The sequence below is a fragment of the Drosophila erecta genome, unplaced genomic scaffold, assembly GCF_003286155.1.
Source record: "Drosophila erecta strain 14021-0224.00,06,07 unplaced genomic scaffold, DereRS2 tig00000092-arrow-pilon, whole genome shotgun sequence".
Classification (NCBI taxonomy): domain Eukaryota; kingdom Metazoa; phylum Arthropoda; class Insecta; order Diptera; family Drosophilidae; genus Drosophila; species Drosophila erecta.
Genome location: NW_020825207.1, coordinates 12,815,599 through 12,840,163, shown reverse-complemented (window position 1 = coordinate 12,840,163; position 24,565 = coordinate 12,815,599). Strand labels below are relative to the sequence as shown.

The following is a 24,565-nucleotide window of genomic DNA, read 5'->3' as shown; positions in this document are numbered from 1 at the left end:
TCTCTAGCCCCGAAACCGCTGATTTATGTGTCACACATTAGGACGACCGGCTAGTTCGTCCAGTGCAAATTGAAAGGGGCCCGGCCACGAAGCTGCAACATGTTGCCGCGCTTATAATGCTTCGAAATTAACAATTTCAGCTGCCCGCAGCGGCAGCCGCATTCCATGTTAATGCACTCTATCGCCTCCGGCCAGGCGAAATTACTCAAAAAACGGCGCACAAATTGCAAACAGGGCGCGCATAAATTAATCGAAGCCTAGGCTAGCGAAATTAAAACATTAATCTGCGCACCCGACCAAGAGCATAATAATTAAGGCTGGCTAAAATTTATTAATTTATTTATAAAGCCAAAAAGGGCGGCTGCAAAGGCACTGAATAAGAGGTGCGAATGCGAGTCCTGCGGATCCTCAACAGAAATGGAAACGGGAATGATGGAAGTGCCCAAGTGCCCAGTGCCGTCCGACAATAAAAACCAAAGACATCTCCAAATGGCCCGGGATGAAGTGGACAGCCATGAGGCAGCTCCTTGGCTCTGCTGGACTCTGCTGGGCAGTGCGCAGTTTTTAAAAATGTCAGTACGCCCTCTGGGGACAGATTAGCGATTAATCTACGGGGCATGGTCACATGGACGCCCTTCGGACTCCGGACTCCGGACTGCGGACTGCGGTCCTCCTCGTTCCAGGGAGGACGAGGTAACGATTAAAAAATCTCCACATAAAAGACTGAGCACTTAATCAAAGAGGATTTAGAGAAGAACCAAGCGGCGATGGCAGAGGACGGGTAAAAAGCCAAGGCAACCAGGGCCAAAACCGTTGACGCGGCTCTTTGTTTCTAGCTGCTTCTTCTCACAACGCATACCCTGCAATCCGAGCCAGGGCCTTTATTTATCGCATACTCTTGACACCGTCATCTTAGTTTATCGATTTGAGTTTCTAATGTATAATATAGTTTTGAACGAAACAGTTTCAAACACTTTAAGCAGGTAGCTAATTGCAGTGAAACAGACAAGCAGATGCTCGATAAGTAAACAGGTAGTTTAAGGTGTGTTTCTGCTGCAGGGGTGGTTTGGCAATTTTTCCACTTATAAAGTAAGGTGAGTATATTGATTTTTCGCAGTCAGAATCGAACACTTGGCAGGTGTGAAGTGCTGATCCGGAAAGAAGCGAGTGTTGGTGCAGGTAAGTTTTCCGCTTGAAAATTCTCCATTTGTCATTATCAGTACAAATGTGTACGTAATAAATATATACGCGTATTTCCACATTTTTGAGAGCATCTCCGAGTCGGCTTTGCCGCGCGATAATCGCCTTACTTGGATTTTAACTACATATTACAAGCACTTTTATTTCGCTAAGCGTTGCTCATAGTTTTCGGTGCGCTTTTTCATTGCTATGCAGCATCCAACTCCAACTCCGACTCCCAGTCCAACTGCATCTCGATCCCCTCGTGGAAGACCTTAAATAGTGGCAAAGACATCTCACAGACTTGGCGCGCTGCATTTGTCAATTTACTACGAGCTGAAAGGGGCGTGGTCGCGCATAAAAATGATATATGTGAGCGCTGAGTTAGCAATTTTCGTATGAATTGGCAGAGTTGCAGTTGCAGTTGCTGCTGCTGCTGCTGCCGTTCGCTTTATGAATTTCTTTATGGCCAACCTATAAAATATTTTGATTGCACCATGGTGTTCCTGGATGAGGGGCAGCTTGAAATTAAATGCCTGCTGCTTGATTTGCTCGCTGGCCCTCAAGTGGATTCCTTGCAATCCTCGTCCACTCGTCCACTCGACCACTGTCCACTTCAGTTCAGTTCAGTTCAGTTCAGGCCTGTCGGGCAATTATGGAAGAAAAACCGCAAAGCGCTCCAAAGCCGGCCCAAAACATTTGTTGGCCTTGCCAAGTGCTTCTCTGTGCAGCGCCAGAAATTTGGCATTTCCCCTGTAATCCTTTTGTGTGCTAATTGGAGCGTTGCCGGGCCATATATATATCCCCCGGAAAATATCTGGCTCAAACAGCCCGGTGGCCGGCCCACTCGGGCCACTGAAATCGGCTTAGAACACTTGTCAGGCCACCAAATGTAAATATTAAATGGGGCCATTTAAATGGATTTAGTTTTGTAAATGCACGTCGTAAATGCATCGGCTGGGCCTTGAAATTTTTGTTTTAGTTTTAAATAAGGTACTTGACGGTATGAGCTAATTTATTGCAAAAGTAAAACAGTTAAATTTACAGTATTTGGTTTGTGGAATTCACAACTACCAGATAGCATGTATAAGTACAAATATACAGCAAATCGTTAAAATTTCCGAATTAATTTTCAATAAAAAAATGCTATTTAACTGGCCGCTTTTAACTACATTCACAATCTTTTAAAATCGATCACGTGTAAGTTAAATGCCTTTTCGAAGATAATTTATTGCCTACACATATTAATAAGTTGCCGTGCACAAAAGGCAAATAGAAACGTTGAGGAACTAAAAAGATTAGTCAAATTAAACTCAATTATCGGGGCGCCAAATAAGTCAACAACGCGACTCGCTTAATTGTTATTTTGTTTTCCAATATCATGAGTAAATCAATCTATTTCAAGTTCGAGAAACGCGTGCTAAACCGATGAACAGTGCGTGATTATGTTTGGATTATATTGTGATCTGCTATCGACTCACGGCGAGACATCTCCATTAATTAATAAACAAAAATAAACACCAATTTGGAATACAGAAGTTACGTGGTAGGCTAAGCCGAATATTTGTCCAAAGGCTTTCTGCAGGTGATAGAGCCTGGTAAACAATATATACGTGTTATCTCGCTCAAGTTTGCCAGAAGTTCAGGGCATTTGGCTTTATTTGTCATATTCGCCACGCTTGTCGAACGCCCTTATCAGCTGAGATTAAAGTACACACGACTTTATAGCCATCTCAGCCGCTTCTCTCAACCGCAGAGACGAGACCAGATGAGATGAGATTTTTGTGCCATTGATAGTGGAGCGGCGAAGCCCTCCAGACGTGGTTCAGAAAGTCCGAGATTGCGATAGAGTATTATCAATCCACTTGCTGAGTTACATAATTCGAGCGATAGACAAGCCCCCGGGAAGTTCCGATTGAGAATATTGAACAGAATTGGTGCCGACCTACTTAAAACTGCGTTTGTTTGCCAGCCATTTAAGTCGGCTATTTAGGTAAGTGCTTTGTGTCTCACGGTGCCCAAAGATATAAGGTATAAATAAGTTCATATAGTGTTTAATCGGAGCAGGACAACATTCAAAGATCATGAGTGCAGACAATGGCTTTGCTCAGCTCCCAAGTGGGTGCTTTGTGCCTGGCCAGATTTAGCATGTGGCGATCGTATTATAACGCCGCGTTTTCTCAATGCCTTTTGCCATCCAATTTATTGGCCATCCAATTTGCATATATAATTTATTTGCAATTGTTGTGACATTTTGCCAGCCACTGACGATTGCGCAAAATGCCTCAGCCAGACAGGTTGTCGTTGCCGTGGGAACTTGGGGCGGAATCTCGGGCCAGAAATCTCAGGCCTTCGTCTCTCTCTGCGGCTCAACTTTCACTGAGGCAGTGCTTCCTTAATTAAGCAATCTTAATGGGTAACTGGGCCTCGCTCGGTTATCTGCGGGCAGACAATGGCTTAATCTGCCAGCTAGATCCCAGCATCATCGGGCGCACCTTCCTTCAATTAACCAGCCAGCCGACTTCATTTACCTACTTAAAGAGTAAGTCCTCCACTCTCTTGGCCTTTTAGGCCAACGAAAACTGCAGCGGCGCATGGAGGCCGTACTCCTATTTCTATTTCCAAATGCCATTTTGGCGGCGGACTCAAGTGGGCAAGTGCTAATGCCCCCAGCCCCGCCGACTTCCAAGTCTTCGGCTCCAACTTGTCACGCTGCCACCGAATGGAGCTCTCTCTCCACGCAAACCGGTTCTCTGGTGGCCGCTTGCAAAGAAATCTCCATCTGCCCGGGTTCCATAATTCACGCCAGTCTGCACTGAGCCGCACCGGTCGATATGTCCAATTTGCGCTGAGGTCGGCAAATATTTGAGAAAGTCCACCCACTAAGAAACGAGTCGGCTTGGTAGGCCTCTGCACTGAAAGAAACTTTGGGACATTTTTGGATACTTTACAAAGCCCAAAATATACATTTCATTTGACTGACAGACAAAAATTATTAGTTTTCAGCAACATGACCGATCGACCGCCGGATGCGAAGGCTCAAAAGCCACTGAAGCCCGTCACCAAGACCGGCGATCCGATAATCTCGCAGATCGGCGACTTCCGGCGCTACCAGTTGTTCTTTTTCCTAATCGTCGTACTGTGCAAATTCGGCACGGGCTGGCACACCCTGGGCCACATCTTCCTCGCAGCCCCCACGCCCTTGTCCTGCAGGACGCAGAATGTCACGGATCCCTGCAGTGACGAATGCTCCGAGACCGAGTTCGACACCAGCCTCTTTCAATCCACCATCATAACCGAGTGGGATCTCACCTGCGAGGACAAACGGCTGGCCAGCTTGTCCCAGAGTATCGTCATGCTGGGCATCTTGGTCGGCAGCATAGTGTTCGGCATGTACGCTGATCGGTGAGTATCTCAACCTAATGGATAAGATATCTATGCCAGTGGAAAGCTGAAGCCAACTCGCCAAGTCTGTTGTGTGGTTTTAAATAGGTTTAACTGTAGGACCAATTGTAAAAGCTCACCTATTTCAAATAAGTTTCTGTTTTTGAGTTAAGCCGCCTACTGTAGAACTTTTTTTTATAGCGCGAGCTAACTTAAAGATAACTAAGCCAGTGAAAGTAACATACCACAACGGCAGATCTTAAAGCTTCAAATGGCGAACAGCAATGCATATGAAATGCGGTAAAATGTTTGACATTTTTAACAATTCTAATCCATTCTCAGGTTCGGACGACGCCCTGCCTTCCTGACTTGCTGCTTCATGCAGCTGATCACTGGCCTCATCGTCTGCATATCCCCCTACTACTGGTTCTACTGCCTCTTTAGATTCCTGGTGGCCGTGGCCACGGCGGGAACGATGACCACCAGGTGGGTTCAAAGGCGCTGCCTTGGAGATGCCCAGTAATGTACAAGTTTGGTCCCTTCCGCAGTTTCGTCTTGCTGATGGAAATCGTGGGACCGCGGAAGCGCGAATTGGTAGCCATTCTCTACCAAATCCCCTTCAACATCGGCCACGCCTCCCTGGCCCTGTTCGCCTACTTCATTCGAGAATGGCGCTGGTTCCAGTTCAGCATCACCATATTCTCGGCCGTATTCGTGATCTACATCTGGCTGGTTCCGGAGTCGCCCCGCTGGCTCTTCACCACCGGCAGGCTGGACAAGTCCATCAAGATTCTGGAGAAGATCGCCAAGTGCAATAGGGCGCCGACGGACACTATTCGGCCGGAGATCGAGGCGGCCTATGCGGCACTGGCAGCCCGCCAGCCGCTGAAGAAGGGCAACGTCTTTGACCTATTCCGGACGCCCTATATGCGGATAAAGACCATCTGCATGGCCATCAATTGGCTGGTGGTGTGCATGGTCTACTATGGCACCGCCCAGTACGTCTCTGCGCTGGGCGGCAACATCTTCATCAGCAACGCAATAGCCGCCGGAGTGGGTATTCCGGGCACTTGCCTCTGTGTGGTCATGACCAAGTACCTTGGACGCAAGAAGACCCTGCTTCTGTCCAATGGATGCAGTGCCGTGGGCTTGATCCTTTTGGCATGCCTTTCCAACCAGGCGGAGGCTGTGCGCGTGTCCTGTGCCACCATTGGACTCTTTGGCGCCTCAGTTACCTTTCCGAATGTCTACCTGTACGGCGGAGAGCTCTTTCCCACGGTGGTGCGTTCCAGTGGAGTGGGTCTCTGCTCGATGATCGGACGAGTGGGCTCCATTGTGGCCCCGCTGATCGTCGAACTGGCTGCATACGGTCTGTGGGTGGCGCCCCTGATCTTTGGAATTTTCTCCGTGCTGGCGATGGCCGGCACAATTTTCTTGCCGGAGACACGAGGAAGTCCTCTGCCGGAAACCCTGGAGGACGGAGAGACTTTCGGCCGTAAGAAGAAGACGCAGGCATAGGGCTTTTCTCTCAGTGTTGCATCGGTGTAGCGTGGCGAGAATTTAAAATTTTCGGGCCCAGCAACACTGCTAATGCCTGGGCTCTAAAATTATTAAATTTCGCCTTAAGTTGAGATTTATACGATGCGATATGTCAGTCACCGAAAAGCCAAACTGCAGTTCGTGCCGCAAACAAAAGGCGAAAAGGAAAAAAAAATTGAAAAATCTAGCGAATGCAAAAGGTAATTACCGCGGAGTAACTTCCACTTCGTGATTATTAAAACTGGGTTAGCAGTCCGAATCCAGTCTCAATCGTAGCAGTTCTCCAACTGCCTTAATGTCGAGGTGCAAAGCAGCCAAATAGCTGACTGGCAAACCCGCCAGGTGACTGGTAATGCAAACTTCGCATGTGAACCCAATCGATAGCAGCTAGCACCAATGAAATTATATAGTAGAATTTAAGCAGAAATGGGAACTGTTGCTCTGGACCGAAGTGCACCACATAAGTTATCTGTAGCCGTAAGCGAGGCTTTTTATCTGGAACATTGGTACCATCTGTCGCTATAAGTCCGGGACAATCTGTACCATCAAGGTCGCATAAAACATTGACTGGATTGTTACGTTAATAGTTTAAGAGCAAGCCAATGTAATTTTGAATCGAATAAATTGCATTTTAGCATTTCATTTAATAAAACAACTCGGCTGTGGAATCGATTATACACATCGCCGCGAATGACATTCACCGCGATTCCATTAGGTCCATTTCAGTGGATGCCCATGGCAATTATCGGCAACCTTCTCATCACACCATCTCCGCATCCACATCCACATCCACTGGCAGCGCGTTGGGATGAGATGACCTTGGCCAGGCAAAACCGGCTGGAGCTCCACTCAAGGTTAATATTCATTGTCAACATTGGGCACGCCTCATTTGTATGCGGCTCTTGGCTCGGCTCCTCGCTCCTCATTCAACATCCCTTTTGCACGGGGAAAAAAACACGAGTAAGTGCACTTGGTTACAAAAGAAAAATGAGTACAGTAAACTAAGTCGAATGATGGTCGAATAAATAGCATAGTAAGTAAAAAGTCAATGATGTAAAGTAAGGAAGACTTGATGTTTAGCAGACTCATTTTGATAATATTTTCTGAAGCCCCATCGAAATTTGTTTCTGTGCATCTAGCCATCCGTCGTCGGCACTTGGCAACATAAAGCGCTGCCCAATCCTCGAAATTGCATCGCCACTCAGCCCGGAGCTGCAGTTGCACACCAATTGCGGATTCGGACTGGGTCCGCTGTCCAGAATGGGCCAAGTTTTTAGCGTCATCGGCGCTGGCAGGTTGTCATGTCAGCAGTACGCAAACTGTCAGAATTCGAGAGGAGCTCCTAGCTGGCTGGTTCCTCGAACTGACTGGCGGTGTCGCATACTTAATCAGCGGCGGCGTGTCTTAGTGATAATTACTGGCATTTTTGCAGCATTGAAGCTCCGCAAAGCCGCCCGCTGATGCTGTGAGATGTGGCCAAGTGAATGGCCAGAGCGGCTTCCCTGTAGTCAGGCGCTCGATGATTATTCATTGAGATCCCCCAGTGCTCCTCCCACAACGCTCCCATCGACTCGCAGCAATTTGTTGATATTCTGGTAGCCATTAAGGAGCAACAGGCGACAAACGGCGCTGGGGGGAATGCCATAAAAGTTAATTGCCTCGGAAGCACAAAAAGACGAAAGCTCCAGGCATTCTGTGGGTTCAAATCGTCCCTACGGGACAAACTGTATGAGATCTAATTAAATAAAGCTAACACATTTTTCATTTGCAATAGTTAAATATTGCTAAGTAATGTGATATGAATTTCTGTATCGATAAGCTACAAAAACATAGACTTTGGCCCGATGAAACATGCAAAGCCATGCGGCGATAACATTTCTGAACAGAATATTTAAAAGAAAAAAGGTCCGCGGAAATGACTCATTTTGTTGATAAACAAAGGGTATGCCAACAGCAACAACAGGGTTATGGAGTGCCCTATTCAGCCATTCAAAATCGCGACACTTGAGCGGAGCTGCAAAGGCAAAACTGCCACTCAAAACTGCAACGAGAGGCAACCTTTTGGCCAACAGCACATGGCAAATTTGCCGGGCCAAAACCGCAGACAGGCAAAAGCGGCAGAAGCAGCAGCACGGAGACAAAACCCATTTAAGTTCAAAGCAAGCCAACCGACAAGACGATCATTATCTGAGCGGCATATCTATTTGCGATTACCGAGGAGCTGGCTCTCAGCCCGAGTCTCAGTTTGGGCTCGAGATGAGGATGAGGATGAGCATGCGGCTGGAGCTCAAAACTGGCCACAATCGTGGGAGTTTCGGATCGCAGACTCCGAGGCGGTGTGGTGGCAACGTGGGCGCATGAGGCAGGGAAATGTCAAAATGACGCGCTTTGTTGTTTATCATATTTACCGCAAGCCCGGTAAAAGGAGATTGGCCGACTATGAGCCAAACGGGCCAAATGCAATTAGTATTCAAATGTGGACGCGCCAGCGAGCACGACGCCAAAACGAGTCATCATCATCTGCCAAGGAACGACACTTGGACTTGGACTGGGATCTGAGGACTGAGCTCTGAGTTCTGGAAGGGGCCAACTTCTTTGGCCACAAAGGAGCCGAGCCGGCTCTTTACATGCTGAAAAATGCCTAGGCTTTTGTGGCTCGCAGTTCGCCGTAATTTAGCGTACGCATTTTGCATTTGAAATGCGAGCAGCGAACGGCGACGACTTCTGATTAATTCCTCAGCTGGGCGCTACAAATTCGTTTGACTAATTGCGACCGGGCAATGGGAGTGTTCCGCGGAACACCTTATCGGCCGCAATTAAACGTGCCGTCATCCAGTCCAGCGATTTAATGTATGATTTCTTTTAAATCATATCTACGTGACTGTGGCTCGGCCTTATCAGCATGGGCATTTCCCAGCTACAAGTTGCACTGGGAAAAACAAGCGACACTTAAAAGTGGCAGCTATCAGTAAATAGAAGCACAGCCTGTCCGAAAATAAATAAATAAACAGAATGTTGATTTAAAAAGACATAAAATCTTCCATATTTCTGAAAGGCAGAGCTGTATTATTTTACGTATTTAGATGCACAATTCCATTGGATATTCTGCGATTTTTCTCTGCACATTGCAAACTCATTAATGACTAAAACCACGGGCGGTCGGCTTCTCAGATGATTCAATATGGCCGCTAGTTGCATATTAAGTAGCCAGGCTTCATCATCGAATATGGCCACAGCCTCGTTGATTCGAAAGCTTTCTGTTATATAACCATAAAAATGGCTGGCAAAAAGACAAAAGTAGAAACCGGCCACACAAAATGTGTCGTGGGCGCAATCAAGTGACAGGTCTGTGGATCCAAACAGCCTTAAAATTAACAACCGAGTTATGACAACTGCCAGCAATTAAAATTGACAATTGATATGACATACCGTAGACTTGCGGGTAGCGGGTGCATGAAAAATGGGAAATAAAAATTAATTCGTCTGCGAGTTGAGGATGAATGTCCTGGGAGTGGCTAGAAAAGGAATTTTAATCAAAAGAAATTCCATTGAAATTCGCTTAAAATAACAGCACATTTTTGATTTGAAAATACACTTCATGACATAATAACTAAGAAATCCTGTTTTTCACAGTTTAAATTACGGCGTTAATAAAACCCAGTGTGTCTATTAAACAAAGGCGATTAGAGCGGACTGTGGTTGTCAATTTTGGTCGCTAGTAATTGCTGCAATTTCGGGAAAAGCGACAGATCGCGTACTACAGATCCGTGGCAGAGGCAGCCTTTTTGGTTGCACAAATATGACAATTGTCGACAATATTAAAATGTGCTACGTGCGCTAAATCTGCCGACATCAAAAAGCTACCGAAAAGGGCACAAAGTGAAGCGCGGCAGGGCCAAAACAGGTGGGCCACGATGTTGGCCAGGCCAAATGCAATTTTTTTTTGAAAAGGGAGCGGGGAACGCCATTCGACAGCTGCTGATAGCACACTCAATTTGCATTCGAGTGGAGATGGAGGAGAACGCTGGCCGAAATCAAGTGGAATGACTGCCAGCCAATTACTTTTTATAACTTTCTAGCTGCCACTTCAATCTCGGCCAGTAATTAGATGGCCAAAGAGTTGACGACAGGTGGTCCAGGTGCGTGGGCGACAAAGGGAGCCGCACACATTAACATAATGTTATGAGAGGGCTTTAATTAAAAAACCCAGAGCTCAACCCTATTATTTCTCAGCCCCTTCCGCTTCTTTATCTACTCCTTTTTTGTTTTTTGCCTGCCAGCAATTCTCGACAAAGTCGTTGGCCATTCCATGTGTGTGCCCTCCTTGAAGCATTTAAGACTGGCCATCCGGCACAGACAATTAAAAACCCTCTGCAGCGCTGCCATTTGCCATTTTATAAGCACAGATTACAGCTTTCCGTATACGTAACGCACTGGGAGGAGGGCGGCCAGTGGGCGGCAAGTGGGCGGGTCGGGGACACCCAGCCAGGACACATCGTGGTCCGATAAGCGGTGAGCACTAGAAGGACTCCACTCCAAATAGTTGAATCAGTGGTGACGACTGCAAGCCAAGGAAAGCTCCACTAAGCTACGTATTTTAAAATATTATTTCTACGATCTATATGTTGTTAAACGACTAGAGGAGTTGTATGTGTAGTTTTGGCTAAATATTTAATCATATAGGATGTTTTCAAGTAAAGATTTCGTGGCACACTCGTAACTTCATATGGGGTTCTATATTACATGCAATGGAGCTTAAAAGTAGCCAAATTGGCATCACCAGCTCTACCGTTTCCCGTATCTGCAGTGTGTAGTGATTTTATGTTGGCCATAGTCATCCTGGACGTCCTTTTCGCTGCTCCCTGTTCCATTCCACCGCTTATTGTCTGCTTGCCTGCTTTAATGACATGGCACTGCACTTATTTCGTTTTTGGCTCTTTATACTTATGCGTTTTTCTGGCGCAGATACCACCTTGTACTCCATGTTGATGGCCGGCTGTAAAACCTTATGATAGCTTAATTTTAGAGGTTTTAGATCGCTTTTGCATTTTCTTCGCTTCGGACACACACACACACACACACACTCACACATGACAATGTGATTTGGCCCGAAATCAGTTGCAAATTTGCATGGACGAGCTCAAAATGAAGTCATTCCAATGCCAAACCGAAAATGACAAAACTTGAGGGGCGGTGGAAAGCGTAATGGAAAAAATTGATGCGGAAAAGCTTGGAAAAGCGAGAGGAAGCTGTTCAGTATGCAGTGCACAAGTATACGGCGCATCATCAAGGGGTTGTATTATCAGATTTTTTCCATGCTCTGTGAATGCAAATACAATAAAAAATCGTCATAACGTAATTAGATTTTACCTGAGAAGACCTACAATTCATTTCTGGTAGTTAAAAAACCATATAACAAAAGTTACAGCTCATATATGCATAGGTACACAATCTCTATTAAATACTTACTCGCTTATCTAAGGAAACCATAACCTGGTCGTCAATTTGAATACGCAAATGAAATCGTAATTGAAACGCTACAGCAGTAAACTTACAAAAATAAAGAAGGAGTGATATGACGCACTGCCAGCTGAGACCCAAAATATATCGAAACGTGTCCGAAATTGGGGTTGAATCTGAGTCGCTATCATTTGCGAAGGCGCCCCGCATAATATGGTACTTCATCAATTCAAAGAAAAACCATTTAATATGGAAATGACCCCAGAAAGGAGAAAACCCCGTCCGACAATCAAATTGCAGGGGCACATGATGTGATATGAAGTCGCAAAGGCTTACGGAACGCGGCACACCGAAAAAAACGGTTCACATAAAGATATATATTTTCTATCTTACGCTAAATGCAGTTAATTGTTTAAAGGCGCATACGAACTGCAACTGGTTATCAGTGGATTGCTCTGATTTCAAGCGCAAAGGAGAGCGTTTGTGCTACATATTTATCTTTTCCCATCTGTAAGGCGGAACAATCGGGAGAAGCAAATTTGCATGCGACGAATATATAGGGAAGACCTCGTAAAATCCCGGAGAAAAACAGATATGGCCGCGAGCTACAAACTGGCGACAAATGAGCACAGGAAGTGCATAAGCGGCAACCGGAAGCCGAAGTATTTCGAGCCCGGGCGAAGACGAATCGAGAGCTGTTAACGCATTTACAAGCCTCGGCGACGACAATGAAATATCGCCGAAGATTATCAGGGCCGGGGAGTCCGTAGTACGTAGTCCGTCGCCGGAGTCCGGACTCCGGCGCATTTACTTTGCATAATAAGCCGGATTATGGCGGCCCCTCGAGCTCTATAAAGCGGAGTGCGAGGACGTTGACAATTGATTGCTGGCAATGGAAATGGCACGGAAAAATATTTGCCGGATTTCATTAAGCGTCACGGAAATGGGCGAGTGAAAAATTTGATTTTGGCATTTGGCACTTGTCAGTAATGTGAAGTTCATCGCAGGCTCCAGCTCCGACTGACTTGCGGTAATGTTTTTATGTTAGAAATCACTTAGACCTTTGGTCAGCGGAAGTGGCCATAAAATAGCCATGGCGCAGCCACATCCGCATCTTTGGCCATAAATTCGACTGTGAAATTGAAACTTAAAATGCGTAAAGTATACGCCCCATTCGCCCCATTCCGCCCGCCATGTCTGCAGTTGCCTGAGGAGCAGTTTCAATTTTTATGTGTATTTTATATGCCTACTGTAAATTGCCGGCCATCTTACCATCTTACCATAGAGTCCTGCGCCGCGTTTCCCCCTCCTTCGCGGCTATTTCCGCCAAAGCTCAAAGGCCAGAGGCTCGCAAATGTTGCCACCGTTTCTTTCTTGCCACTTTGGTGTCTATTCAGGGGGCTTTCCCGAAAGCGCCACGTTCACGTTCACGTTCGCAATCGTCATAAATCTTATGGCCACATCTTGAATTTATGTGCCTCCCGCACCCCAGAAATTCCAGCCCGAGTGCGAGCCCCACTCTGCGGCTGTGTTTTGTGGCTTAGATTAGCAATTCTGGCATCTGCTGGCGATTTTCTATTGATTTTCGCAGTGCCAGTGCCACTTATTGAATTTGTTTGCACTGCTCTGATATGGCCAGAAAGTTTTTTAATCAAAAGTCCTTCCCGAAAATAGTTCGTTTAAAGTGTTTGGCCAAATGACAGACAGAGTCCAGCAGCTTGCACTTTGACTGGCAACAATCCGAAACGTTTCAATTCCGCACAAGACAAAGACCGAGAAACAAAAGCCAAAAGCCACTGTAGCAGAGGCATTTTCAGCTAAAATATTTACAGCAAAAATGTTTTGTGCAGAGATAGCAAACAAAGGGATGGCCATCCCCAACCTTTGCCATTTTAAGGGCAGATTTCATTACTGGCTGACCAGCATGCCGCTCTAAGACAATCAAAGGTGAGCTGGCAACTGCGACGACAGGGGGTTTGGGTTTCTTTTATTTTCCGCCTGGTTGGTGAGTGGAGTAGGGGCAGGAGATGGAGCCGAAGTCACGTGGATATGCGGATGCTGGAATCCGCCAGATTTGCTGCCCTGGGAAAGATGCGGCCACCAGCAGACCAGCAGACCAGCAGACCAGCGCAGCTGAGCTGCATCCACCGCCATGAAAATTGGCGTCTGCCAAACATAAATAAAAAGGGGAAAGGTAGACAAATCCGGAATAAATAACAGCGTTTGTCTGGCCCGTCCTGCGGCGGTCTGCAACCGGACTGGGATCGGGTTTGGGTTCCGGATTGGGCTGGGATCTGGGCCTGGGGTCTGGAGTCTGGGATCAGGAGAGGGTAGTGCCACGTCAGCACGGACGTTATGGCAACCGACGGCGTCGAGACACCTGCCCATTGTGGCTCTTCCAGGCGCTTTGCCCCCGCGTTGCGTATACGCTCAGTTGCACCGCAAAATGAGCGAAAGTCGCAGCGTCTATTTGCCATGGCAATGGTATTGCCAGCACCACTGGCAAAGGCAATGTGTCTTTTGTGGCGCGCTTTTAATAAAATATAACCATTTAATTGGTGTGGCAACCGTAGGAAGCTGTTTTATTCCCGCTTCCTGCCGCCAAGTTAAAGTTGTCATTCAATAAGGAAAGAGAATCTTATGGAATTTTACGTAGCCGTTTCGGAACAAATGTATATACTTTTCACTCAAAAACAAAATACAAAAATTCACTAAGCTTTCCGACTATTGCACAAGCTCAGAAAGGAAATACTTGCATACCTAGTAGTTTTATTATTATTATAATGTAAATGCTGCCAGTTAATCTTCACTTCTGAGCAGGAACTCGATAGCCTCACGCAATGACTATAAAGTATTCCTCAGCTTATTGCCGACCTCAGTCTGAATTCACTGGTCGATGAAGAAGCAATGGGAGCTGCACCTCAGTCAGTGTTGATTGCGATCGTATTAAGTGTGTGTCATTGCTCATTTTCGTACACTCCTCGCTGCTCCACTCACAAAATTGTGAACGAGGTTCCACTGACGCCACTCGAAGGGGAGATAGTTAAGAAAGTCAGGGAACTCGTTTCAGAGAACGGGACTGATGGAGTCATTACATCGAAGAACTTGGTCAGCCTACTTGGAAGGCTTAGAGAGCAGTATGTGCAACTCGAAGAGAACTTGAAGGTCCAAGGCATTCTCATCCATAATCTTAAAATGTTGGAGAGCTTCTACAAACAAATAAGCGAACTAAAAAGTAATGCAATCAAGGAAATCGAAAAGGATTTACTTGAGTGCTCAAAAAACCTAGGAACATCACAGATTAAAGACGTCGAGATCGAGAACTTTAAGCTCCTACTAAGCCAGAATGCTAATACGCTGACCAGGTTGGAGTTAGGACTGAACACCTGTCACACTACTCTGCTTGCAAATGAGGAACTGATTAACCTCCTTCAACCAACTACTAAGCCCACGGATCATCCAGGGAATGCTGTTACCTTAAAATCAGATATAAACGATTCCTTAGATTCTAGGCAAAGTGGCTGCGCTTTATTTGGCAATTTTACCGGAGTGCAATCCATCCAAGTGCCTTCGCTTGGAGATGTAGAAGTCTATTGCAATAGCCTTCTGGCGGGATCTGGTTGGATTGTAATCCAGAGACGAGAAAATGGCAAGACCAACTTCATCCGCAAGTGGAATGAATATCGGGAGGGTTTTGGGAACATAACGGGAGAGTTCTTTATCGGACTGCAAAAGCTCCACCAACTCACCAAATCGGAGCAGTATGAGCTACACATTCAGTTGGAAGACTTTGAGGGAGAGCAGAGATTTGCTCGCTACGATCGGTTTGAGGTGGACGAAGAGGACTCTGGCTATGCACTCGCATCCCTTGGAAAGTACACGGGCAATGCTGGTGATGCACTTACCCATAATCTACATGCCAGGTTCAGTACTTACGACGAGGACAGCCCTGAAAAATGCGCAGCTAAGCGGGAAGGTGCCTGGTGGTACGGAGACAGATGTGGTGCCAGGTGAGATCATGTGAAAGACAACTTCTGAGACTCGTATTCACCCTTACCCACAGCAATCTGAATGGCATCTATTCGGAAGGAGATCAAGTATACGACTACGACGGCGTTGGAGTCTACTGGAACACTGCCGAATGGCACGACTTCACCTATTCCCTTAAGACGGTACACATGTTGATAAGGCCGAAGGGAAATTAAGGAAAAAAGTGTAAAACGCTTATGGCGTTTGCTGCTCTGACCTTGGAAAAACGCACTATCGTTTTCCTGAAGTACGCAAAGTAAGTAATGAATGCGCTTCAACAAAATAAAGGGAATGTCTCGAGAGAAAAATAATGTGTATTTAAAGACTATATATAAAATATAAGCTAATCTTGCAAAAGAAAATGCCCGTTGCTATTAATCATTGTGGGCTAATTATAAGAACTGGAGAGAAATGGCGGTGCATTTAACTTAGCTTGTATAAATGCTCGAATCCGTAGGCAATTTTCATAACTTTCGTCCGATGGCAACTGCTTCGCCAACAGACCGACTTGAAAACACGCTCTTTAATTAATTCAAAGACAAGTGCAAAGATTCACACCACCACGATGAGGACCATGATGAGGATTCCGGAGGGGATGGCTCCGGGAGTGAGGGGAACGATGCCTAAATGGCTGCAATCAATTAAGAGCCAACAAAGTCAACCGTCGCAGTATCGATGTCAACCAAGCAGCTGTGATGACATCCCGGCATTCAGGATCCAGCTTTTCCCCAGTCAGCAAATTAATGAACAACTCACCCGATTGAGGGAAATGGGAAAGCGTACGAGTACAACGGGAATGGGAATGGGAATGGAAATGGAAATGAGCTGGATGACAGCCTCATATTTGCATATTCATGGTCGGGAGTGCGAGTCTGCATAGCCGTGCCGTCTAAGCCATTGCTTCCGCCCATCCGGTCAACGAATTTTCTGGCTAACTGCCTTTGGTTTACTTTAATTAGTTGTTTAGTTTGTCTAGCTAAGTGAGAGCCATAAAAAAACAAGTCGAATCGCTCGGGTCGGACTCCAGTCAAAGCCAGACTGCGCTCTAATGGAACTAAACTAAGAGAAAATGCGTTCCCCAGTTAATGGACGGGACGCACTTCATTAGATATTCTCTTTCCAATGCTAAAATGCATGCACTCAATGTGCAAATAGTTTGAGAGCCGGAATCCGACATCAGCGAATAGATACAGTATACACAGCAGCCACTACGGATTTTGCCAGTAATTTTGGAAAGACGGCTAGAGGTTGACAAACCTGGCTACGAGCCGCCCAAACTAGCCACTTAGCCTCTGTAACCAGCAGTTTGAAGGGGCTGAAGAAAGCTGTTATAATCTTGTCACAAAATTAATGCAAATTGACACAAGGCCCAAGAATTATTATCCAACTATTGAGAAGAACATCTTAAGTAGATAGAAAACCTCTTATTTGTACAATTTGCTTGGGAGCTGTGTTTACAAATCCTCAGGCCTCAATTTATTTTTAGCATATGATTAAAATCGAATTAAGTATTTTTTTCAGTCCTGGAAGGAAAAGCGACGCGTCGAAAGCACCTTCACATTTTTAAATTATTACTTGTCAGCTGTTTTTCAGTCAACAATATTGACGTGTGAAGACTTCAAAACAACGGCAAATTAGCTGCTGATTCGACACCCACGACCGAAACTTGCCAAACTCAATGTCATGACAACGAAATTAATAAAAGCAAGCAAGAAGCACCAAAAATCAAAAGCAAAGCACAAGCAAAGCACAAGCACAAGCAACAAATAATGTCGCATGCATAAAAAGGGCCTCCACAATTTAACGCTTGAATGTTCCGACAGACGTCGACATATGTTGGGGCCCACGTGTGTCGGTGTGTGGAACTGCCGGCGTTGCGTATATCAAAGTTTTTAATAATACTTGGCTAAAATACCAAAGGAAAAACTTTTATTAATAAAGTTTCTTTCTTTCCTTCTGTCCTTCTGGCAGCAAACACGAAGAGGCTTCTTCTCCGGAGGCTTCTTTCCCCCTGTGGCCAACCAGCTTCTGGGGTTTAATTATGGCTAGAAGGAAGTAGTGGACTTCTAGTAAGGCAAATGGTTTAACTTTTTATTTTTTTCGCTTGTTCCACATACGCATATTGATGGGAAAGACGTTCATACGCACACACAGTTCGGGAACTCGAATCAAGGTACTTCAATGTGATAAAAGCACTCAAATCAAGATCAGTGGGGAAATAAACAGAACAAATACTAAACTTGTAGTAGAGAAATTTTTACTTCAGATGTAATTTGATCTCAGTTTTACGATCGCGTAGTTCGCTTGCGCATAAACGCCCCAAGGAACGAAATGAGCAGTAAAGCCCTTGTAAGGGCGACACTTGTCGCATCCGCAACAATTGCTTTTTTCGGCTGCTTGTTCAAGTGCACAATTTTTGCCGTCGGCGGGGATATTAAAATTTAAGCTGAAATGCCATCGAGCGAACCGGGCTGAAAAGCAGGCCCGGAAATAGTTTCCTCCAAGTCTTGCCAATTCTGCTCGTGATTTCGCTTATTCGTTTTTTGTGTTTTTGATTTTGTCGTATTTGTCTGGTGATAGAAAAGCAGAGCCGCTGGCAGCGCAGCAACTTTTGCCCAAATACTTTTAATTAAAATTTCAAATTATTTTCGCCTTTCGCAGACGTCGACAGATGGAAGTGGGCAAAGTGGGCAAAGTGGGCGTGGCAGGAAGCCCAGCCGCTGGAGACAAAGATGAGCACAAGTGCAGTTAGCGAGTGCAATGGCGCACAAGATGGCGAAAGGATCCGGAGAATCTGAAGCGCTGAAATATTCAAAGCGCATTTTCAATTTAAAAGTTTTGCACTCGGGCATATTTATTTATTTTATTTCGCAATTTTTGTTTTCTGCTCATCATTGAGTCCGTCGAGGGGGCTAGTGTCTTTGACCAAAGTTGTGCTCCTCCAAGTAGGCAATGTCATTGAGATTGGGTGGTCGATGGTGGGTGGATGGTGGGTGGTTGGTGGTGGATATGAATGCCCTACAAGCGGCAACTTAATGCAATTTCGCTCTGGCAGATTTCATTTGTGTGACAAATGGGGGGCGTGGCCATGCAAATCGCAAATAAAAAGAACTCATTAAAAGTTTATGCCACAAAGTTTGGCACCCGACCCAGTGCCACGCCCCTATCCTCCGACCACCACCCTACGCCCACCGCAATCCAATTCTACCCAGCCAAAACTGCAACTTGTTTTGACCAAGAGAAAAGAAGTAGGCAACTTCCGCTGATTGCATTTATTTTTTCGGGCAAATGGGCTGGTTTTTGTTTTCGGGTGTTGTGCCATAGTTCTAAAGCAAGTTTATGGTATAACTATCAATTGCCATGCAGCCTACACTGAAAACTTTCCAAACTTTGCTCACAAGTTTGATCGTAAAGTACTTAAGCACTTCTTCCTCCGTTGCTGGATTGGAAAATGATATAGGCTTTGGAGGTAGACATAAATGGATAAAACTGTTTTGTTGGGTCCATATATTGAAGTGTGGCTCTAATAAATATGTATCTGCCATTGGCAACGCAGATCCTATGTGAAGCACACAAATGTTTTGTTTGACGTTTCAACATAAAACTGGCTTTCAGCCATTCCTATCTATGGCAGCAGATCAATCATTAAATAACGATAACCGGTAATTCGAGTGTGCTCTATCAGAATTGTAGGTCACTCCTTTGTGGCTTGTTATCTGCAAGTAATTCCACTCTTTTGCGGTCTGCGATCCAAATAATCGAAATGACAGTTGACAATCCCTACACCAATAATCGAATAAAGTATCACAGGGGCAGGGGTGGCACGTGCGACACGTTTCCCAGTTTTCCAGTTCCCAGCCAGTTCAAAAAGTCAATTCGAATTAAACAACGCATTTGATTGCCATAAAAATGGGCGGTCGCCCGTATTTATTGTCCGCTCGATTCGCGGCAAATGCATTTTTTCTATTTCAGTTTCAGCCATGTCTCTGTGTTCTGTTTGGGCCAAAAGCAAAACGTGTCTGGCCACGGCCGCTCCCAAGACAGGTAAATAAAATTGAAATTATTCTGTGCAGCAACACTGATGAAAAAAGTCTTGCAATCTTGCAAAACCGACACACACACTCTGAAATTGCCCAGAGTGAACCTTGAAAAAAATAAGAATCTGGTAGAAAACACGAGCGGGCGGCGTTTCAATTAGCCGTCCTCTAGCAACTTGTCCGGCAATTAGGTGTGTTTTAGCCGGCCAAAACGATTCTAATCGCTTGCGTTTTAACATAGATTTCGCCTTTGCTTTATTTGACCGCCTTTTGTTTAATTTTAGCCCCGGTTCGAACACTGTTTTTGCTGTCATGCTGTCCACTGTCATGTTGCCGGTGACATTAGCTGGAGTTCCAGTCTGAACCCTGAGCCAAAAGCCAAAGAGAGCTGCCGGCCACACACAAGCCCCAAGTTGCCGCCCGATCATACACCCCAGATATGACAAACTTAATTAAGGTTAATTTTCAGTTAGCCTTCTCTTTTTTTGCCTCCGCTGTTTAGTTCACATAACAGTGCATGGGATAGTGGTATGTTTGCAGAAGTGACTCCATGTCTGGTTGCCTCTTACCGGAGAGAATTATCCTTTTTCCAAGCGGCATGAACAAAAAGCTATAAAATAGTCCCATATTCGGAAAAAAGTATCTTACGATTGTCAATAACAAAGATTGCTTTGTCCGGTTCAATTAAAATTTTCAAAATACGAACTTAAAATTTTAATTTTTCTGGTTATACCTGTTAAAATAAAAGGGAATACTGATTCGTTGAAAATATATATGTTCTTGATAGCCGAGTCGAAATGTCCCAATGCTTAAGTTCTAAACTCCATAACTCAACTTATCTTAATCGGATTTTGAAGTGGCATACCTCTAAATGATTCTGTCGCAATTCTCTAAAAATCCGCATTCAAATTTAGAAATTAATTTTTTTTTAAATTTTTTTGATGTTATGATGTTGCAGAAATTCGAAAAAGTTAAGAAATGTCCTACGGCTGAAGTTCTAAACTCCATAACTCGACTTATCTTAATCGGATTTTGGAGTGGCATACCTTAAAATGTTTCTGTCATAATTCTCTAAAAATCTGCATTCAAATTTAGAAATTAAAATTTTTTTGTAATTTTTTTGATGCTATGATGTTGCAGAAATTCGAAAAAGTTAAGAAATGTCCTACGGCTGAAGTTCTAAACTCCATAACTCGACTTATCTTAATCGGATTTTGGAGTGGCATACCTTAAAATGTTTCTGTCATAATTCTCTAAAAATCTGCATTCAAATTTAGAAATTAAAATTTTTAAAATTTTTTTGTAATTTTTTTGATGCTATGATGTTGCAGAAATTCGAAAAAGTTAAGAAATGTCCTACGGCTGAAGTTCTAAACTGCATAACTCGACTTATGTTAATCGGATTTTGAAGTGGCATACCTCTAAATGTTTCTGTCGCAATTCTCTAAAAAACTGCATTCAAATTTAGAAATCTTATTTTTTTCAATTTTTTTGTACATTTTCTGATGTATGATGTTGTAGAAATTTGAAAAAGTTAAGAAATGTCCTACGGCTGAAGTTCTAAACTCCATAACTCGACTTATGTTAATCGGATTTTGGAGTGGCATACCTCTAAATGTTTCTGTCGCAATTCTCTACAAATCTGCATTCAAATTTGAAAATTTATTTTTTTTCAATTTTTTTGTAAATTTTTTGGTATTATGATGTACAAATTCAAACAAATTAAAAAGTGTCCTATTGCTGAAGTTCTATACTCCATAACTCCACTTATCTTAATCGGATTTTGAAGTGGCATACCTCTAAATGTTTCTGGCGCAATTCTCTAAAAATCTGCATTCAAATTTGAAAATTTATTTTTTTTCAATTTTTTTGTACATTTTCTGATGTATGATGTTGTAGAAATTTGAAAAAGTTAAGAAATGTCCTACGGCTGCAGTTCTAAACTCCATAACTCGACTTATCTTAATCGGATTTTGGAGTGGCATACCTCTAAATGTTTCTGTCGCAATTCTCTACAAATCTGCATTCAAATTTGAAAATTTATTTTTTTTCAATTTTTTTGTAAATTTTTTGGTATTATGATGTACAAATTCAAACAAATTAAAAAGTGTCCTATTGCTGAAGTTCTATACTCCATAACTCCACTTACCTTAATCGGATTTTGAAGTGGCATACCTCTAAATGTTTCTGTCGCAATTCTCTAAAAAACTGCATTCAAATTTGAAAATTTATTTTTTTTCAATTTTTTTTTAAATTTTTTGGTATTATGATGTACAAATTCAAATAAATTAAAAAGTGTCCTATTGCTGAAGTTCTAAACTCCATAACTCGACTTATGTTAATCGGATTTTGGAGTGGCATACCTCTAAATGTTTCTGTCGCAATTCTCTAAAAATCTGCATTCAAATTTTGAAATTAAAATTTTTAAAATTTTTTTGTAATTTTTTTTTGTTATATGTTGCAGAAATTCGAAAAAGTTAAGAAATGTTCCAATGCTGAAGTTCTGAACTCCATAACTCGACTTATCTTAATCGGATTTTGAAGTGACATAAAATTCCCCAATCGGTCACCGATCAGGTTTTGTCAATACCCACATCCCAAGCACAGCAGAGGGCGCCACTCACTCGAGCTACTTCCTCTCCCCGCCAGGTGGCTACGTTCTAATTTACAGCTCCGTCCACAGGGTGTTCCCCACTTCAGCATGAAGCGAATGGCAAAGGTTCTTGGCCGCCTTTATCTGAAATTGCCAATCGAATGCAATGCAATGCACTTTTCGACACACGGAAGAAGGAGAAGGGCTGTGTGAAAAGGTCAAAGGCATTCGATTAACTTTAATTTGCGCGGCTCTTTTGGCTCCGTATGTACGGTATATAGTGTATGTATATAGTATATCCCCTCCATTGTTCCACGATTGTTGATTTAGTTAGCGGGTTGATGTCTGCGCAGTTCAGGTGTGCCCCTTGCATTCGGCGTGAAAGCCAAACCTACTCCTCGAGACCGAATCTCCTCGATGCGAGAGTCGCATCTCTGCGGTGATGTGCCCCTAGACGACTTACAATGGCCCGAACTGCGCTTTGATTTATGCCAGCTGCGGTCATGTCAAAGTTCACCTCCTGCATTGTTGCAATGTCACGGGGGCGGGCCTAACGGTGCGGCCATCCCAGCACTCACATTCCTCAAAGATACCTATTCCCATTTTCACCGTAAGGTTAATCAAATCGAATGTCTTTTCGTCCATGAATGACGAAGAAAAAGAAATGCTTTTCTCATATATATTACCCGTCAAAATTATGTGCAAAAAATATGTATTGAATAATTTGTATCAGATTGGTAAGAATTTAGTGAAGTTATTGAGGTGACTGCATTCCTGTGTTTTCCGTCTTCAGTTGGCATTTTAAGATCTACAAATTCGACAGCTTGTATTATGTTTTAAGTTAATTTTCCTCAATTATAATTGCTCTTTTCTGGGGCTTAGGCACGCGTCGGCCAAACGAAAATGTCACTGTCACAGGCGAACGGCGGCCAGAAATTTGGCCAAATTGATAGCCAAATTTGGCGGCCAGGTGACGGTGCTAGCGGCCAAGTGGGCGGGCCCCGCACTCCAACCGCTCATAATACTCGTATATACACAACCAATCGAATGCCGTTCGAGGTTCTCCGAGTCGGAGTCTCTGGCTAGTCTGTCAGTTGGCTGAAATTAATTTGCACAGCCTGGCAAAATAATTTACGGTCTGCGCAGAGGCCGAGTAATTGAGGTGGACCACGGTGGACCCGAAGATGTGGGCAGGTTTATGGCTGCAACTTTTCATATGCTCATTGCCCGGCGCGTGACATATCACGAAATGCTGTTAACGGCTTTTTCGAATCGAACTGGAAGCTGTCAATTAGTTGTAGGTACATCAACCGAACACGTCTACCGATACTCAAACGAGAAACCTGTTTGACGAGCCGAGAAAATTTGAATTTCGGTGGAGGTAATCAAGTAAAATCGATCCTAGGCATAATCGAATCGAAATTGAAATTGAGTACTCGATTGTGTTGGCGCAAAATCTCCTGCCAGCCGAAATCGAAATGAACTTTTGGGATGGCAAATTGAATTTCCTAACTGATTTCGTAAAATAAACAGATAAATAGGGTTGGCATTTTGGCAAACATTCAAAGTTAAAGAATACTATTCACCAATACTTTGATAGCAATGATAAAATCAATGATATACCACATTTTATGGATTATCTGAAATGCTTTTGAAGTATGCTCGCTTGTTAATTGCGGACCGCCAGCTACTTGCCTCGCTCCGATTTGCAGCTGGGCGCTCACAAATCTTGTCACCGGCGAGATGCAGCGATGCAAATATATACGCAGCATGCAACCAGGCCGTCATCTGGATTCTGCGTCGGCGACATCCATTTCTCATTTGATCTTTATCGCCGGGCAACATGCGAACGGGCACTGCCTCCCCGGCCACTCCCACTGCCAAAGCCGCCCCAAAAGTCCTTGGTCGTACCTGGTATCCGTACTGATTGTAATCAAGATTGGCTCTTTGCATGCGCCCGACTGCCAAAGCGATTTGTGGTCTGGAAAACTGTTGCGCCCAGCGACATTTCAAGGCAGCTGCTCCCCGGATTGTCCCCTTTCTCACCCGTTTTGCAATTTGCCAGTTTTCAATTTCCTCTGCTCCTCTCATTAGCGGGCCGCGTTTCGGGTGGCCAAACAGGCCCCAGATGCCAAAGAATTGGGTCGGTTCAAGGAGCTTCTCCAATCTGTGGGGCACGCAACGCACAGACACCTTGGCGGCTTTTCGCATTTCGCATTTCGCTGTTTGCTGTTTGCTGTTTGCTATTTGCTATTTGAAGCCATTTAGAAAGACAGACAATGGTTAGGCGTAAATCATGTTTGCACCGCTCGCTGTCTGGCTGACTTTTTGGCCCAGACTTGAC

General features: G+C 44.4%; 2 protein-coding genes across 2 annotated transcripts; both read left to right on the top strand.

Annotated features, from left to right (window-relative positions):
* Positions 1 to 995: 995 nt before the first annotated feature.
* LOC6547451 (organic cation transporter protein) lies at positions 996 to 6,904 on the top strand. The gene is made up of 4 exons (XM_026980765.1): positions 996 to 1,179; positions 4,179 to 4,584; positions 4,906 to 5,049; positions 5,112 to 6,904. The coding sequence occupies exons 2-4, from the start codon at positions 4,190 to 4,192 to the stop codon at positions 6,079 to 6,081; spliced, it is 1,509 nt and encodes a 502-aa protein (XP_026836566.1). The 5' UTR covers positions 996 to 1,179; positions 4,179 to 4,189; the 3' UTR covers positions 6,082 to 6,904.
* A 7,554-nt stretch (positions 6,905 to 14,458) lies between these two features.
* On the top strand, positions 14,459 to 15,908 carry LOC6547452 (angiopoietin-4). Its single transcript, XM_001974829.2, has 2 exons — positions 14,459 to 15,572; positions 15,626 to 15,908. The coding sequence occupies exons 1-2, from the start codon at positions 14,470 to 14,472 to the stop codon at positions 15,765 to 15,767; spliced, it is 1,245 nt and encodes a 414-aa protein (XP_001974865.2). The 5' UTR covers positions 14,459 to 14,469; the 3' UTR covers positions 15,768 to 15,908.
* The last annotated feature ends 8,657 nt before the right edge of the window (positions 15,909 to 24,565 follow it).